Below are 15232 nucleotides of genomic sequence, written 5' to 3'. Positions count from 1 at the left end.
TAGGGATAGGGGTAGGGTTGGTTAGGGTTCTACACAGCAGCAATTCTCCATCACCTCCTTGACAACAGGGTTACTATTTAGAGGAGGTGCTGCTGGCATTATTGACCAAATTAACGGCCATTAGGCTTGGTTGGTCTACATGTAGAGATTATTATCATTGGCCTATAACCTGTGCTCCTCTGTCCTGATTTTGTTTTAATTAATTTATACGGCATTGTTTAGGCTATTTCACTACCACGAGAAGATAAAGCTGTTCTGAGTAAAATGAAAGTTGGACGCAGAGATCTGTCGGATCTGTCCTAGCCTCTGATTGGTTGTCCCAGTAGAGTTCCCAGTCCGTGAACACGACTATAAAACCCTGCGCTGTCCCCCTTCTGCGCCAGAGCGCATCAGACCGTTGTGAAATAGAGAGAGAGACCATAGAGATGTTGTGAGCCAGAGAGCACGAGGTCAGTTAATTGAAACCGCTAAACCCAAACCCACACAGTTTTGTTAATTTGACTGAAGACTGACAGATCTAACGGACATATTTAATGGTTATTATATTCTCTCCCTATTGGACTATTTTATTGGAATAATAACACTAAAATACTCCACCACAACTCGGTATCATCCCACGGCAAGGCAGTATCATCCCAGCGGCAAGGCAGTATATTCCCAGCGGCAAGGTGAGATTCTAACGGGACTCTGCATCTTTATAGTGGACCCATCAACTTCTGGAATCAGAGTTTGATTTGATAGGATTAGATGATTTAATTAGAATTAGAAGTGAGCTTCCGTTGTATGGAGAGATGATGACGCACGGCTTTCCTGTTGCGCGCTCTGGAATATGGAATATATCAGGAATCACACGACATTTATCAACGCCGTCGCTTCTTCTAAAAAACACATCGTACTTTTTCTTTGGATTGATAAATACCTCAATGCCATTAATGATAAAGAGTGGAACAAGTATTTGTTTATCCATCTCTTTTACCGATAAAAACATCTAAAAGTGAGAATAACAGAATAGGCTCTGACTTGAGTGAACAATCATTGATGCACTTTGGAAGGTAATCAAATGTTTTTATATGTTGACTGATTAGTAAAGAAGAAAATACATATATTTCCAAAAAGTTAGCATGGAGTTGGAAACACGATAGGATATTTGGACACTTACAGTAGAGTTTTTACAGTATGCCTATACAGTAGCCTACGGGGCAGGAGGATAACTTACTATTGACTGGATGGCCTGAGTTTGAGTGACATCAGAATGCTGCATGCAGAGAAACATGGAATAGAATTACTATTGCAGTATTTACAGTAAGCATAGTTTATATAGTATATTAACACACAAAGCCTGACGCAACAGATTATTACAGTATAATGTCATGGTTGCTTTTTTTACAGCCGATTCAATAATTATAATAATAGTATTTCATTTGTACAGCGCATTTCCTATGCTCAATGGCATACCATGTATAGGGCTATTCTAAGTCATATTCATTGGTTAATTCTGTGTGCATTTAGGGATTCAAATAGAAGTTCGTTTTTACACTTCCAGGAGATAGGCACTTTATGTTGCTGTTGACTGACGGGTCTGACAACATTTTAGTTCATATGGAGCACGAAAAAGCACCCTGCTGAAAAATCTGATTAGCATAATGTACTGTCTTTCCCATACACTAGTTAATTGATTTGCATAATTTACGGTCTTTCCCATACACTAGTTAATTGCCTAATGCGTGCTCAAGAGATGACACACATAGACACATGCCATATTTTTAAATAGTTAGTTACCTTGGAACCTTGCACACAGACACATTCAATATTTTTAAATAGTTAGTTACCTTGGAACCTTGCACACAGACACATTCAATATTTTTAAATAGTTAGTTACCTTGGAACCTTGCACACAGACACATTCAATATTTTTAAATAGTTAGTTACCTTGGAACCTTGCACACAGACACATTCAATATTTTAAAATAGTTTGTTGACTGGTATACCTCATGTGGTTAAATTGTGGTGATGTCGAGGGAATCAGGGTTAAGGTAGGGTTAGTTAGGGTTGTGGCTTAGTTAGGGTTATGGTTATGGGTTTGGGTTAGCAAGGGTATTGGTTAATGGTTAGAGGTAGTTAGGATCTTGGGTTAGAGATAGTTAGCGTATTGGATATGGGTTAGATGTAGTTAGGGTATTGGTTATGGGTAAGAGGTAGTTAAGGTCTTGGTTATGGGTTAGAGGTAGTTAGGGTCTTGGTTATGGGTTAGAGGTAGTTAGGGTCTTGGTTATGGGTTAGAGGTAGTTAGGGTCTTGGTTATGGGTTACAGGTAGTTAGGGTCTTGGTTATTGGATAGAGGTAGTTAGGGTCTTGATTATGGGTTAGAGGTAGTTAGGGTCTTGGTTATGGGTTAGAGGTAGTTAGGGTCTTGGTTATGGGTTAGAGGTAGTTAGGGTCTTGGTTATGGGTTAGAGGTAGTTAGGGTCTTGGTTATGGGTTAGAGGTAGTTAGGGTGTTGGTTATGAGTTATAGGTAGTTTGGGTCTTGGTTATGGGTTAGAGGTAGTTAGACCTTGTTTTTGTGTTTCAGGTAATTACGATCTTGGCTATGGGTAAGAGGTAGTTAGGATATTGGTTATGGGTTACAGGTAGTTAGAGGGTTAGAGGAGGGTTGGGTTAGTGTTAGGGTTAGGGGGTGGAGTAGGGTTAGGTTAGGGTTAGAGGAGTGTTGGGTTAGTGTTAGAGGTCGGTTGGGTTAGTGTTAGGGTTAGCGGGTGGAGTAGGGTTGGGTTTGGGGGTGGAGTAGGGTTTGGTTATGGTTAGAGGAGGGTTGGGTTTGTGTTAGGGTTAGGGGTGGAATAGGGTTAGGTTAGGGGGTGGAGTAGGGTTGGTTAGGGTTAGAGGAGGGTTGTGTTAGTGTTAGAGGAGGGTTGGGTTAGGGTTAGAGGCAGGTTGGGTTAGTGTTAGGGTTAGGGGGTGGAGTACGGTTGGGTTAGTGTTAGGGTTAGGGGGTGGAGTAGGGTTGGGTTAGGGGTTAGAGGAGAGTTGGGTTAGTGTTAGAGGAGGGTTGGGTTAGTGTTAGGGTTAGGGTTGGAGTAGGGTTGGGTTAAGGGGTGGAGTAGGGTTGGGTTAGGGTTAGAGGAGGGTTGGGTTAGTGTTAGGGTTAGGGTTAGGGGTGGAGTAGGGTTGGGTTAGGGTTAGAGGAGGGTTGGGTTAGGGTTAGAGGAGGGTTAGGGGTTAGAGGAGGGTAGGTATATGTGGTAGTGGAGGGTTGGGTTAGTGCTGGGTTAGGGGTCGGATTAGGGTTGGGTTAGGGTTAGAGGAGGTTTGGGTTAGTGTTAGAGGAGGCTAGGTTTAGGTGGTAGAGCAGGGTTGAGTTAGTGTTAGGGTTAGGGAGTGGGAGTGGAGTAGGGTTGGGTTAGGGTTAGAGGAGGGTTGGGTTTGTGTTAGGCTTAGGGGGTGGAGTAGGGTTGGCTTAGGGGGTGGAGTAGGGTTGGGTTAGGGTAAGAGGAGGGTTGGGTTAGTGTTAGGGTTAGGGGGTGGAGTAGGGTTGGGTTAGGGTTAGAGGAGTGTTGGGTTAGTGTTAGAGGAGGGTTGGGTTAGTGTTAGGGTTAGGGGTGGAGTAGGGTTGGGTTTGGGGGTGGAGTAGGGTTTGGTTATGGTTAGAGGAGGGTTGGGTTTGTGTTAGGGTTAGGGGTAGAATAGGGTTAGGTTAGGGGGTGGAGTAGGGTTGGTTAGGGTTAGAGGAGGGTTGTGTTAGTTTTAGAGGTGGGTTGGGTTAGGGTTAGAGGCAGGTTGGGTTAGTGTTAGGGTTAGGGGGTGGAGTACGGTTGGGTTAGTGTTAGGGTTAGGGGGTGGAGTAGGGTTGGATTAGGGGTTAGAGGAGAGTTGGGTTAGTGTTAGAGGAGGGTTGGGTTAGTGTTAGGGTTAGGGGGTGGAGTAGGGTTGGGTTAGGGTTAGAGGAGGGTTAGGGTTAGTGTTAGGGTTAGGGGGTGGAGTAGGGTTGGGTTAGGGTTAGTGGAGTGTTGGGTTATGGTTAGAGGTGGGTTGGGTTAGTGTTAGGGTTAGGGGGTGGAGTAGGGTTGGGTTAGGAGTTAGAGGAGAGTTGGGTTAGTGTTAGAGTAGGGTTGGATTATTGTTAGGGTTAGGGGGTTGAGTAGGGTTGGGTTAAGGGGTGGAGTAGGGTTGGGTTAGGGTTAGCGGAGGGTTGGGTTAGTGTTAGAGGAGGGTTAGGGGTTAGAGGAGGGTAGGTTTAGGTGGTAGTGTAGGGTTGGGTTGGGTTAGAGTTAGGGTTAAGGGGTGGAGTAGGGTTGGGTTAGGGTTAGAGGCAGTTTGGGTTAGTGTTAGGGTTAGGAGGTGGAGTAGGGTTGGATTAGGGGGTGGATTAGGGTTGGGTTAGGGGGTGGAGTAGGTTTGGTTAGGGTTAGAGGAGGGTTGGGTTAGTGTTAGAGGAGGGTTGGGTTAGGGTTAGAGGCGGGTTGGGTTAGTGTTAGGGTTAGGGGGTGGAGTAGGGTTGGGTTAGGAGTTAGAGGAGAGTTGGGTTAGTGTTAGAGTAGGGTTGGATTATTGTTAGGGTTAGGGGGTGGAGTAGGGTTGGGTTAGGGTTAGCGGAGGGTTGGGTTAGTGTTAGAGGAGGGTTAGGGGTTAGAGGAGGGTAGGTTTAGGTGGTAGTGTAGGGTTGGGTTGGGTTAGAGTTAGGGTTAAGGGGTGGAGTAGGGTTGGGTTAGGGTTAGAGGCAGTTTGGGTTAGTGTTAGGGTTAGGAGGTAGAGTAGGGTTGGGTTAGGGGGTGGAGTAGGGTTGGGTTAGGGGGTGGAGGAGGGTTGGGTTAGGGTTAGAGGAGGTTTGGGTAAGTGTTATGATTAGGGGGTGGAGTAGGGTTAGGTTAGGGTTAGAGGAGGGTTGGGTTAGTGTTAGAGGAGGGTTGGGTTAGGGTTAGAGGAGGCTAGGTTTAGGTGGTAGAGGAGGGTTGGGTTTGTGTTAGGGTTAGGGGGTGGAGTAGGGTTGGCTTAGGGGGTGGAGTAGGGTTGGGTTAGGGTTAGAGGAGTGTTGGGTTAGTGTTAGAGGAGGGTTGGGTTAGTGTTAGGGTTAGGGGTGGAGTAGGGTTGGCTTTGGGGGTGGAGTAGGGTTTGGTTATGGTTAGAGGAGGGTTGGGTTTGTGTTAGGGTTAGGGGTAGAATAGGGTTAGGTTAGGGGGTGGAGTAGGGTTGGTTAGGGTTAGAGGAGGGTTTTGTTAGTGTTAGAGGTGGGTTGGGTTAGGGTTAGAGGCAGGTTGGGTTAGTGTTAGGGTTAGGGGGTGGAGTACGGTTGGGTTAGTGTTAGGGTTAGGGGGTGGAGTAGGGTTGGATTAGGGATTAGAGGAGAGTTGGGTTAGTGTTAGAGGAGGGTTGGGTTAGTGTTAGGGTTAGGGGGTGGAGTAGGGTTGGGTTAAGGGGTGGAGTAGGGTTGGGTTAGGGTTAGAGGAGGGTTAGGGTTAGTGTTAGGGTTAGGGGATGGAGTAGGGTTGGGTTAGGGTTAGTGGAGTGTTGGGTTATGGTTAGAGGAGGGTTGGGTTTGTGTTAGGGTTAGGGGGTGGAGTAGGTTTGGTTAGGGTTAGAGGAGGGTTGGGTTAGTGTTAGAGGAGGGTTGGGTTAGGGTTAGAGGCGGGTTGGGTTAGTGTTAGGGTTAGGGGGTGGAGTAGGGTTGGGTTAGGAGTTAGAGGAGAGTTGGGTTAGTGTTAGAGTAGGGTTGGATTATTGTTAGGGTTAGGGGGTGGAGTAGGGTTGGGTTAAGGGGTGGAGTAGGGTTGGGTTAGGGTTAGAGGAGGGTTGTGTTAGTGTTAGAGGTGGGTTGGGTTAGGGTTAGAGGCAGGTTGGGTTAGTGTTAGGGTTAGGGGGTGGAGTACGGTTGGGTTAGTGTTAGGGTTATGGGGTGGAGTAGGGTTGGATTAGGGGTTAGAGGAGAGTTGGGTTAGTGTTAGAGGAGGGTTGGGTTAGTGTTAGGGTTAGGGGGTGGAGTAGGGTTGGGTTAAGGGGTGGAGTAGGGTTGGGTTAGGGGGTGGAGTAGGGTTGGGTTAGGTGGTGGAGTAGGGTTGGGTTAGGGTTAGAGGAGTGTTGGGTTAGGGTTAGAGGAGGGTTGTGTTAGTTTTAGGGTTAGGGGTGGAGTAGGGTTGGGTTAGGGTTAGAGTAGGTTTGGGTTAGTGTTCGGGTTAGGGGTGGAGTAGGGTTGGGTTAGGGGTGGAGGAGGGTTGGGTTAGTGTTAGAGGAGGGTTGGGTTAGTGTTAGGGTTAGCGGGTGGAGTAGGGTTGGGTTAGGGTTAGATGAGTGTTGGATTAGTGTTAGAGGAGGGTTGGGTTAGTGTTAGGGTTAGGCGGTGGATTAGTTTTGGGTTAGGGGGTGGAGTAGGATTTGGTTAGGGTCAGAGGAGGTTTGGGTTTGTGTTAGAGGAGGGTTGGGTTAGAGTTAGAGGAGGGTTGGGTTAGTGTTAGAGGAGGGTTGGGTTAGGGTTAGAGGCGGGTTAGGTTAGTGTTAGGGTTAGGGGGTGGAGTAGGGTTGGGTTAGGGTTAGAGGAGTGTTGGGTTAGGGTTAGAGGAGGGTTGTGTTAGTTTTAGGGTTAGGGGTGGAGTAGGGTTGGGTTAGGTGGTGGTGTAGGGTTGGGTTAAGGGTTAGAGGAGGGTTGGGTTAGGGTTAGGGGAGGGTTGGGTTAGAGTTAGAGGAGGGTTAGGGGTTAGAGGAGTGTAGGTTTAGGTGGTAGAGGAGGGTTGGGTTAGTGTTAGGGATAGGGGGTGGAGTAGGGTTGTGTTAGGGTTAGAGGCGGGTTGGGTTAGTGTTAGGGTTAGGGGGTGGAGTAGGGTTGGGTTAGGAGTTAGAGGAGAGTTGGGTTAGTGTTAGAGTAGGGTTGGATTATTGTTAGGGTTAGGGGGTGGAGTAGGGTTGGGTTAAGGGGTGGAGTAGGGTTGGGTTAGGGTTAGAGGAGGGTTGTGTTAGTGTTAGAGGTGGGTTGGGTTAGGGTTAGAGGCAGGTTGGGTTAGTGTTAGGGTTAGGGGGTGGAGTACGGTTGGGTTAGTGTTAGGGTTATGGGGTGGAGTAGGGTTGGATTAGGGGTTAGAGGAGAGTTGGGTTAGTGTTAGAGGAGGGTTGGGTTAGTGTTAGGGTTAGGGGGTGGAGTAGGGTTGGGTTAAGGTGTGGAGTAGGGTTGGGTTAGGGGGTGGAGTAGGGTTGGGTTAGGTGGTGGAGTAGGGTTGGGTTAGGGTTAGAGGAGTGTTGGGTTAGGGTTAGAGGAGGGTTGTGTTAGTTTTAGGGTTAGGGGTGGAGTAGGGTTGGGTTAGGGTTAGAGTAGGTTTGGGTTAGTGTTCGGGTTAGGGGTGGAGTAGGGTTGGGTTAGGGGTGGAGGAGGGTTGGGTTAGTGTTAGAGGAGGGTTGGGTTAGTGTTAGGGTTAGCGGGTGGAGTAGGGTTGGGTTAGGGTTAGATGAGTGTTGGATTAGTGTTAGAGGAGGGTTGGGTTAGTGTTAGGGTTAGGCGGTGGATTAGTTTTGGGTTAGGGGGTGGAGTAGGATTTGGTTAGGGTCAGAGGAGGTTTGGGTTTGTGTTAGAGGAGGGTTGGGTTAGAGTTAGAGGAGGGTTGGGTTAGTGTTAGAGGAGGGTTGGGTTAGGGTTAGAGGCGGGTTAGGTTAGTGTTAGGGTTAGGGGGTGGAGTAGGGTTGGGTTAGGGGATGGAGTAGGGTTGGGTTAGGGTTAGAGGAGGGTTGGGTTAGTGTTAGAGGAGGGTTGGGTTAGGGTTAGAGGCGGGTTAGGTTAGTGTTAGGGTTAGGGGGTGGAGTAGGGTTGGGTTAGGTGGTGGAGTAGGGTTGGGTTAGGGTTAGAGGAGTGTTGGGTTAGGGTTAGAGGAGGGTTGTGTTAGTTTTAGGGTTAGGGGTGGAGTAGGGTTGGGTTAGGTGGTGGTGTAGGGTTGGGTTAAGGGTTAGAGGAGGGTTGGGTTAGGGTTAGGGGAGGGTTGGGTTAGAGTTAGAGGAGGGTTAGGGGTTAGAGGAGTGTAGGTTTAGGTGGTAGAGGAGGGTTGGGTTAGTGTTAGGGATAGGGGGTGGAGTAGGGTTGTGTTAGGGTTAGAGGAGGTTTGGGTTAGTGTTCGGGATAGGGGTGGAGTAGGGTTGGGTTAGGGGTGGAGGAGGGTTGGGTTAGTGTTAGAGGAGGGTTGGGTTAGTGTTAGGGTTAGGGTTAGGGGGTGGAGTAGGGTCAGGTTAGGGGTTAGAGGAGGATTGGGTTAGTGTTAGAGGAGGGTTGGGTTAGTGTTAGGGTTAGGGTTAAGGGGTGGAGTAGGGTCAGGTTAGGGTTTAGAGGAGGATTGGGTTAGTGTTAGAGGAGGGTTGGGTTAGTGTTATGGTTAGGGGGTGGAGTAGGGTTGGGTTAGGGGGTGGAGTAGAGTTGGGTTAGGGTTAGAGGAGGGTTGAGTTAGTGTTAGGGTTAGGGGGTGGAGTAGTGTTGGGTTAGGGTTAGGGGTTAGAGAAGGGTAGGTTTAGGTGGTAGAGGAGGGTTTTGTTAGTGTTAGGGTTCGGGGGTTTAGTAGAGTTGGGTTAGGGTTAGAGAAGGGTTGGGTTAGTGTTAAGGTTAGGGGGTGGAGTAGGGTTGGGATAGGGGGTGGAGTAGGGTTGGGTTAGGGGGTGGAGGAGGGTTGGGTTAGGGTTAGAGGAGGCTAGGTTTAGGTGCTAGAGGAAGGTTGGGTTAGTGTTAGGGTTAGGGAGTGGGAGTGGAGTAGGGTTGTGTTAGTGTTAGGGTTAGAGGAGGGTGGGTTTTGTGTTAGGGTTAGGGGGGAGTAGGGTTGGGTTAGGGTTAGAGGAGGGTTGGGTTTGTGTTAGGGTTAGGGGGTAGAATAGGGTTGGGTTAGGGGGTGGAGTAGGGTTGGGTTAGGGTTAGAGGAGGGTTGGGTTAGTGTTAGAGGAGGGTTGGGTTAGGGTTAGAGGCGGGTTGGGTTAGTGTTAGGGTTAGGGGGTGGAGTAGGGTTGGGTTAGGGGGTGGAGTAGGGTTGGGTTAGGGTTAGAGGAGGTTTGGGTTAGGGTTAGAGGGTTAGGGGCTAGAGGAGGGTAGGTTTAGGTTGTATGGGAGGGTTGGGTTAGTGTTAGGTTTCGGGGGTTTAGTAGGGTTGGGTTAGGGTTAGAGAAGGGTTGGGTTAGTGTTAAGGTTAGGGGTGGAGTAGGGTTGGGTTAGGGGGTGGAGGAGGGTTGGGTTAGGGTTAGAGGAGGCTAGGTTTAGGTGCTAGAGGAAGGTTGGGTTAGTGTTAGAGTTAGGGAGTGGGAGTGGAGTAGGGTTGGGTTAGTGTTAGGGTTAGAGGAGGGTTGGTTTTGTGTTAGGGTTAGGGGGTGGAATAGGGTTGGGTTAAGGGGGTGGAGTAGGGTTGGGTTAGGGTTAGAGGAGGGTTGGGTTAGTGTTAGAGGTGGGTTGGGTTAGTGTTAGAGGAGGGTTGGGTTAGTGTTAGGTTTAGGGGTTGGAGTAGTGTTGGGTTAGTGTTAGAGGAGGGTTGGGTTAATGTTAGGGTTAGGGGGTGGAGTAGGTTTGGGTTAGGGGGTGGAGTAGGGTTTGGTTAGGGTTAGAGGAGGGTTGGGTTTGTGTTAGGGTTAGGGGGTAGAATAGGGTTGGGTTAGGGGGTGGAGTAGGGTTGGGTTAGGGTTAGAGGAGGGTTGGGTTAGTGTTAGAGGAGGGTTGGGTTGGGGGCGAGTTGGGTTAGTGTTAGAGTTGGGGGTTGGAGTAGGGTCGGGTTAGTGTTAGGGTTAGGGGGTGGAGTACGGTCGGGTTAGGGGTTAGAGGAGAGTTGGGTCAGTGTTAGAGGAGGGTTGGGTTAGTGTTGGGGTTAGGGGGTGGAGTAGGGTTGGGTTAAGGGATGGTGTAGGGTTGGGTTAGGGTTAGAGGAGGGTTGGGTTAGTGTTAGGGTTAGGGGATGGAGTAGGGTTGGGTTAGGGTTAGAGGAGGGTTGGGTTAGGGTTAGAGGATGGGGTGGATTAGGGTTTGGTTAGGGTTAGAGGAGGGTTGGGGTAGTGTTACGGTTAGGGGGTGGAGTAGGGTTGGGTTAGGGGGTGGAGTAGGGTTGGGTTAGGGGTGGAGGAGGATTGCTTTAGTGTTAGAGGGGGGTTGGGTTAGAGTTAGAGGAGGCTAGGTTTAGGTGGTAGAGGAGGGTTGGGTTAGTGTTAGGGTTAGAGGGTTGAGTAGGGTTGGATCAGGGTTAGAGGAGCGTTGGGTTAGTGTTAGAGCAGGGTTGGGTTAGTGTTAGGGTTAGGGGGTGGAGTAGGGTTAGGGTTAGAGGAGGGTTGGGTTAGTGTTAGAGGAGGGTTGGGTTAGTGTTAGAGGAGGGTTGGGTTCGTGTTAGAGGAGGGTTGGATTAGTGTTAGAGGAGAGTTGGGTTAGTGTTAGGGTTAGGGGGTGGAGTAGGGTTGGGCTGGGGTAGAGTAGGGTTGGGATAGTGTTAGGTTTAGGTTAGGGGTTAGTAGAGGGTTGGGTTAGCTGTACGAGGTAGAGGAGGGTTGTGTTAGTGTTAGGGTTATTTTAGGGGTTAGAGGACAGGACAGATAGGAGGGTTGGGTTAGTGTATAGAGGACAGATAGGAGGGTTGGGTTAGTGTATAGAGGACAGATAGGAGGGTTGGGGTAGTGTATAGAGGACAGATATTAGGGTTGGGTTAGGTTAGTGTATAGAGGACAGATAGGAGGGTTGGGTTAGGTTAGTGTATAGAGGACAGATAGGAGGGTTGGGTTAGTGTATAGAGGACAGATAGGAGGGTTAGGTTAGTGTATAGAGGACAGATAGGAGGGTTAGGTTAGTGTATAGAGGACAGATAGGAGGGTTTTATAGATGGCAGATAGAACATCTGGAGGGACACAACCCTCCTATCAAACAGCTCTTTCATACTGACCATCGCCAAGATGCCCTCGGCATTATGGGCCACATGACTGGCGAACCCGGCGAAACAAAGTCCCTCTGTGTCCTGATATATATATATATATATATATATATATATATATACACACACACACACACACACACACACACACACACGTTTCAAAGAGCAGAACGGTGACCACTTAAGAATCTCCCAGTAGTGAAAGGGGGTTGTTCAACAATGTCTTCAACTGAAATGTGAATGGTAGAGGTACGGGCCTTAATCGACAGGCCTGGGGAACAGTGGGTTAACTGCCTTGCTCAGGGGAACAGCGGGTTAACTGCCTTGCTCAGGGGAACAGTGGGTTAACTGCCTTGCTCAGGGGCAAAATGACACATTTGTACTTTGTCATCTCTGGGATTCGATCCAGCAACCTTCCACTTACTGGCCCAACACTTTAACCACTTGGCTACCTGCCACAGTGTGTGACGTTTCTGTCTCTGTTTTTCCTCCAGGTCGCTGAGAAGAGGGAACACAGTGATCCAGGACCTGAGAGTCTATCTGTCTGTGTCTGTCTGTCTGTCTGTCTGTCTGTCTGTCTGTCTGTCTGTCTGTCTGTGTGTGTGTCTGAGTCTCTGAGAGTCTCTCTGTCTGTTTGTGTCTGAGTCTCTGAGAGTCTGTCTGTCTGTTTGTGTCTGAGTCTCTGAGAGAGTGTCTGTTTGTGTGTGTGTCTTTGAGTGTGTGTCTTGTTGTTGCTGCGTCTGTGTGAGTGAGGATGAGGTCATCAGGACTACTACTGTGTGTACTGGCTGTAGCGACGGTGTCCTCCTTCCGGTTCCCCCGTGACACGTCATCTCAGAGCCCCAGGGTCATTACGGAGGAGACCAACCCCACCAACCTTCTCCTGGACACTCTGAACCCCAACAGCTCCCTCCCTGTCCCCCCTCTCCCTCCCGCCTTCCGACCACGCCCACCAGGCCCCTACCCCCCCATGTGTATCAAGCCCACAGAGATTAAACAAGCTTTTAAGTATGTGAACACGGTGGTGAGCTGTGTGATCTTGGTGGTGGGGATGATCGGTAACTCCACCTTATTAAGGATCATCTATAAGAACAAGTGTATGAGAAACGGACCCAACGTTCTGATTGGCTCTCTTGCCTTGGGGGATCTTCTCTACATCCTCATCGCTATCCCCATCAACGTCTTCAAGGTAGGGAGGGGTCACACTAACCCTAACCCCATAAAAAAATGGAACAAACACGTGCCGTCAACAGTTATAAAAATCAATAGTTATAATAATCAATAGTCAATAGTAGTTATCAATAGTTATCAAAAGTTATAATATTCAATAGTTATAATAATCAACAGCTGTAGCTGTCAGCAGTTATAGTAGTCAACAGTTCTGACCGTCAATAGTTATAGCTGTCAACGGGTTTAGCCGTCAACATATTATAGTAGTCAACAGTTACAGTAGTCAACATATTATAGTAGTCAACAGTTACAGTAGTTAACAGTTATATTAGTCAACAACAGTTACAGTAGTCAACAGTTACAGTAGTCAACAGTTACAGTAGTCAACAGTTATAGTAGTCAACAGTTACAGTAGTCAGCAGTTACAGTAGTCAACAGTTATAGTAGTCAACAGGTTTAGCCATCAACATATTATAGTAGTCAACAGTTACAGTAGTCAACAGTTACAGTAGTCAACAGTTACAGTAGTCAACAGTTACAGTAGTCAACAGTTATAATAGTCAACAGTTATAGTAGTCAACAGTTATAATAGTCAACAGTTATGATAGTCAACAGTTACAGTAGTCAACAGTTACAGTAGTCAACAGTTATAGTAGTCAACAGTTACAGTAGTCAACAGTTACAGTAGTCAACAGTTACAGTAGTCAACAGTTCTGACCGTCAATAGTTACAGTAGTCAACAGGTTTAGCCGTCAACAGGTTTAGCCATCAACATATTATAGTAGTCAACAACAGTTACCGTAGTCAACAGTTACAGTAGTCAACCGTTACAGTAGTCAACAGTCATAGTAGTCAACAGTTATAGTAGTCAACAGTTACAGTAGTCAACAGTCACAGTAGTCAACAGTTATTGTAGTCAACAGTTACAGTAGTCAACAGTTATGATAGTCAACAGTTATGATAGTCAACAGTTACAGTAGTCAACAGTTACAGTAGTCAACAGTTACACCCAGTTACACCCTCCCCCTCTCCCTCCCGCCTTCCGACCACGCCCACCAGGACAATAAACAGATAAACAGTTTATTAACTTATACGGTCCAAATAATGATGATCCAAGCTTCTTTGAAAGAATATATAATAATTTATCAACTCTACAAGCAACACTAGACTCTATTATTATGGTGGGAGATTTTAATACGGTCTTAAATACCTCTATGGACCGGAAAGGAAATCACACTACAAACTATCACCCTCAGGCACTTAAGGAAATCACACTACAAACAATCACCCTCAGGCACTTAAAGAAATCACACTACAAACTATCACCCTCAGGCACTTAAGGAAATCACACTACAAACTATCACCCTCAGGCACTTAAGGAAATCACACTACAAACTATCACCCTCAGGCACTTAAGGAAATCATGAATGTCATGGATATATTGGAATTAGTGGATACACCCTGACCTAGTGAGATATACATGGGGGACGCTTAATATCCTGACCTAGTGAGATATACATTGAGGAGGCTTAATCAAGCTAGTCATCTTGATTACTTTCTTATGCCATTCTCTCTGGCACCAAACGTTTTAAAGTGTTGATAGGGGACAGAATGCGGTCGGATCATCACATAATTGGCATATATATTACTCTTACAGAATTTCCACGTGGGAAAGGATATTGGAAATTTTATCAAAGCCTACTAGATGATAAATTGTTTAGATGTAGGACAGAAGAATTTATAACTGACTTTTTCAGACATAACATTGGTACAGCAGATCCCTTTATTGTATGGGACACTTTTAAATGTGCCTTTAGAGGCCATGCAATTCATTACTCATCTACAAAACAGAAGCAATTTAGATCAAAAGAGTCCATATTAACAAAGGAAATTGAAGGACTAACAGCACAGTTAGATAGCAATAAAATTGTACCATAAAGGCACAGAATAAGTCAGAGGAAAAACAAAAAGAAATGTAGGAACTGATTCAAAAAAGATCCAGTGTAATATATTATGAAAATAAAGCCAACTGGATGGAATATGGGGAAAAATGCATTAAATTATTTTTCAATCTTCAATATAGAAATACTACCAAAAAAATGTATTGAAAGTTGTTACAAATGATGGAGTCACGCATGATTCACCAAATGATATTTTGAAAAAGGAAGTAAAGTACTTTAAGAATATGTTTTTGTTTCAGTCTCCTCCATCTCCACTAACCGAAACTAATACAGAAAGACACATGTGAAGGCCAAATTACAGAAAGACTCATGTGAAGGCCAAATTACAGAAAGACACATGTGAAGGCTAAATTACAGAAAGATTCATGTGAAGGCCAAATTACAGAAAGACACATGTGAAGGCTAAATTACAGAAAGACTCATGTGAAGGCCAAATTGCAGAAAGACTCATGTGAAGGCCAAATTACAGAAAGACACATGTGAAGGCCAAATTACAGAAAGACTCGTGTGAAGGCCAAATTACAGAAAGACATGTGTGAAGGCCAAATTACAGAAAGACACATGTCAAGGCCAAATTACAGGAAGACTCATGTGAAGGCCAAATTACAGAAAGACTCACGTGAAGGCTAAATTACAGAAAGACTCGTGTGAAGGCCACATTACAGAGGAGGAACTTCTTGATGCAATTAAAGCCTTTGAGGCGGGGAAAACTCCAGGGCTGGATGGCATACCAGTAGAAGTATACAACACTTTTTGATATGCTCAGAGGACCTTTATTAGCATGTTTTAACCACTCCTATATAAATGGTAGATTATCAGACACACAACAAGAAGGTCTGATATCATTATTACTGAAACAGGACCCAAGTGGAATATTTAAAGATCCAGTCCATTTAAAGAATTGGAGACCTCTTACACTTCAGTGTTGTGATGCAAAATGCTTGGCACATAGAATTAAAGTATTGTCAGATATTATTCATCCTAATCAGACAGGTTTTTTACATGGACGATACATTGGAGATAATATAAGACAAGTACTGGAAACAATAGAATATTATGAAATATCGGGGACACCAGGCCTGGTTTTCATAACTGATTTTGAAAAGGCTTTTAATAAAGTACAACTGGAGTAAATATATATAAATGTCTAGAATTGGGGAATTTTGGGGAATCTCTTATAAAATGAGCTAAAGTTATGTATAGTAACCCTAGGTGTAAAATAGTAAATAATGGCTACATCTCAGAAAGTTTTAAACTC

The 15232-nt window shown here is 46.3% G+C and overlaps 1 protein-coding gene across 1 annotated transcript in view; it reads left to right on the top strand.

Annotated features, from left to right (window-relative positions):
• Nucleotides 1-381: 381 nt before the first annotated feature.
• The window catches only part of LOC139366609 (endothelin receptor type B-like), a 44058-nt gene continuing 29207 nt past the window's right edge, over nt 382-15232 (top strand). The window contains exons 1-2 of the mRNA XM_071104295.1: nt 382-668; nt 11338-12032. Coding sequence (XP_070960396.1) covers nt 11598-12032 — 435 coding nt within the window. The 5' untranslated portion in view covers nt 382-668; nt 11338-11597. The remainder of the gene's footprint in view (nt 669-11337; nt 12033-15232) is intronic.

This window comes from Oncorhynchus clarkii, chromosome 14, assembly GCF_045791955.1.
Source record: "Oncorhynchus clarkii lewisi isolate Uvic-CL-2024 chromosome 14, UVic_Ocla_1.0, whole genome shotgun sequence".
Classification (NCBI taxonomy): Eukaryota; Metazoa; Chordata; class Actinopteri; order Salmoniformes; family Salmonidae; genus Oncorhynchus; species Oncorhynchus clarkii.
Note: the sequence above shows the minus strand (reverse complement) of the source record. Positions and strands in the feature narration are given on the sequence as shown.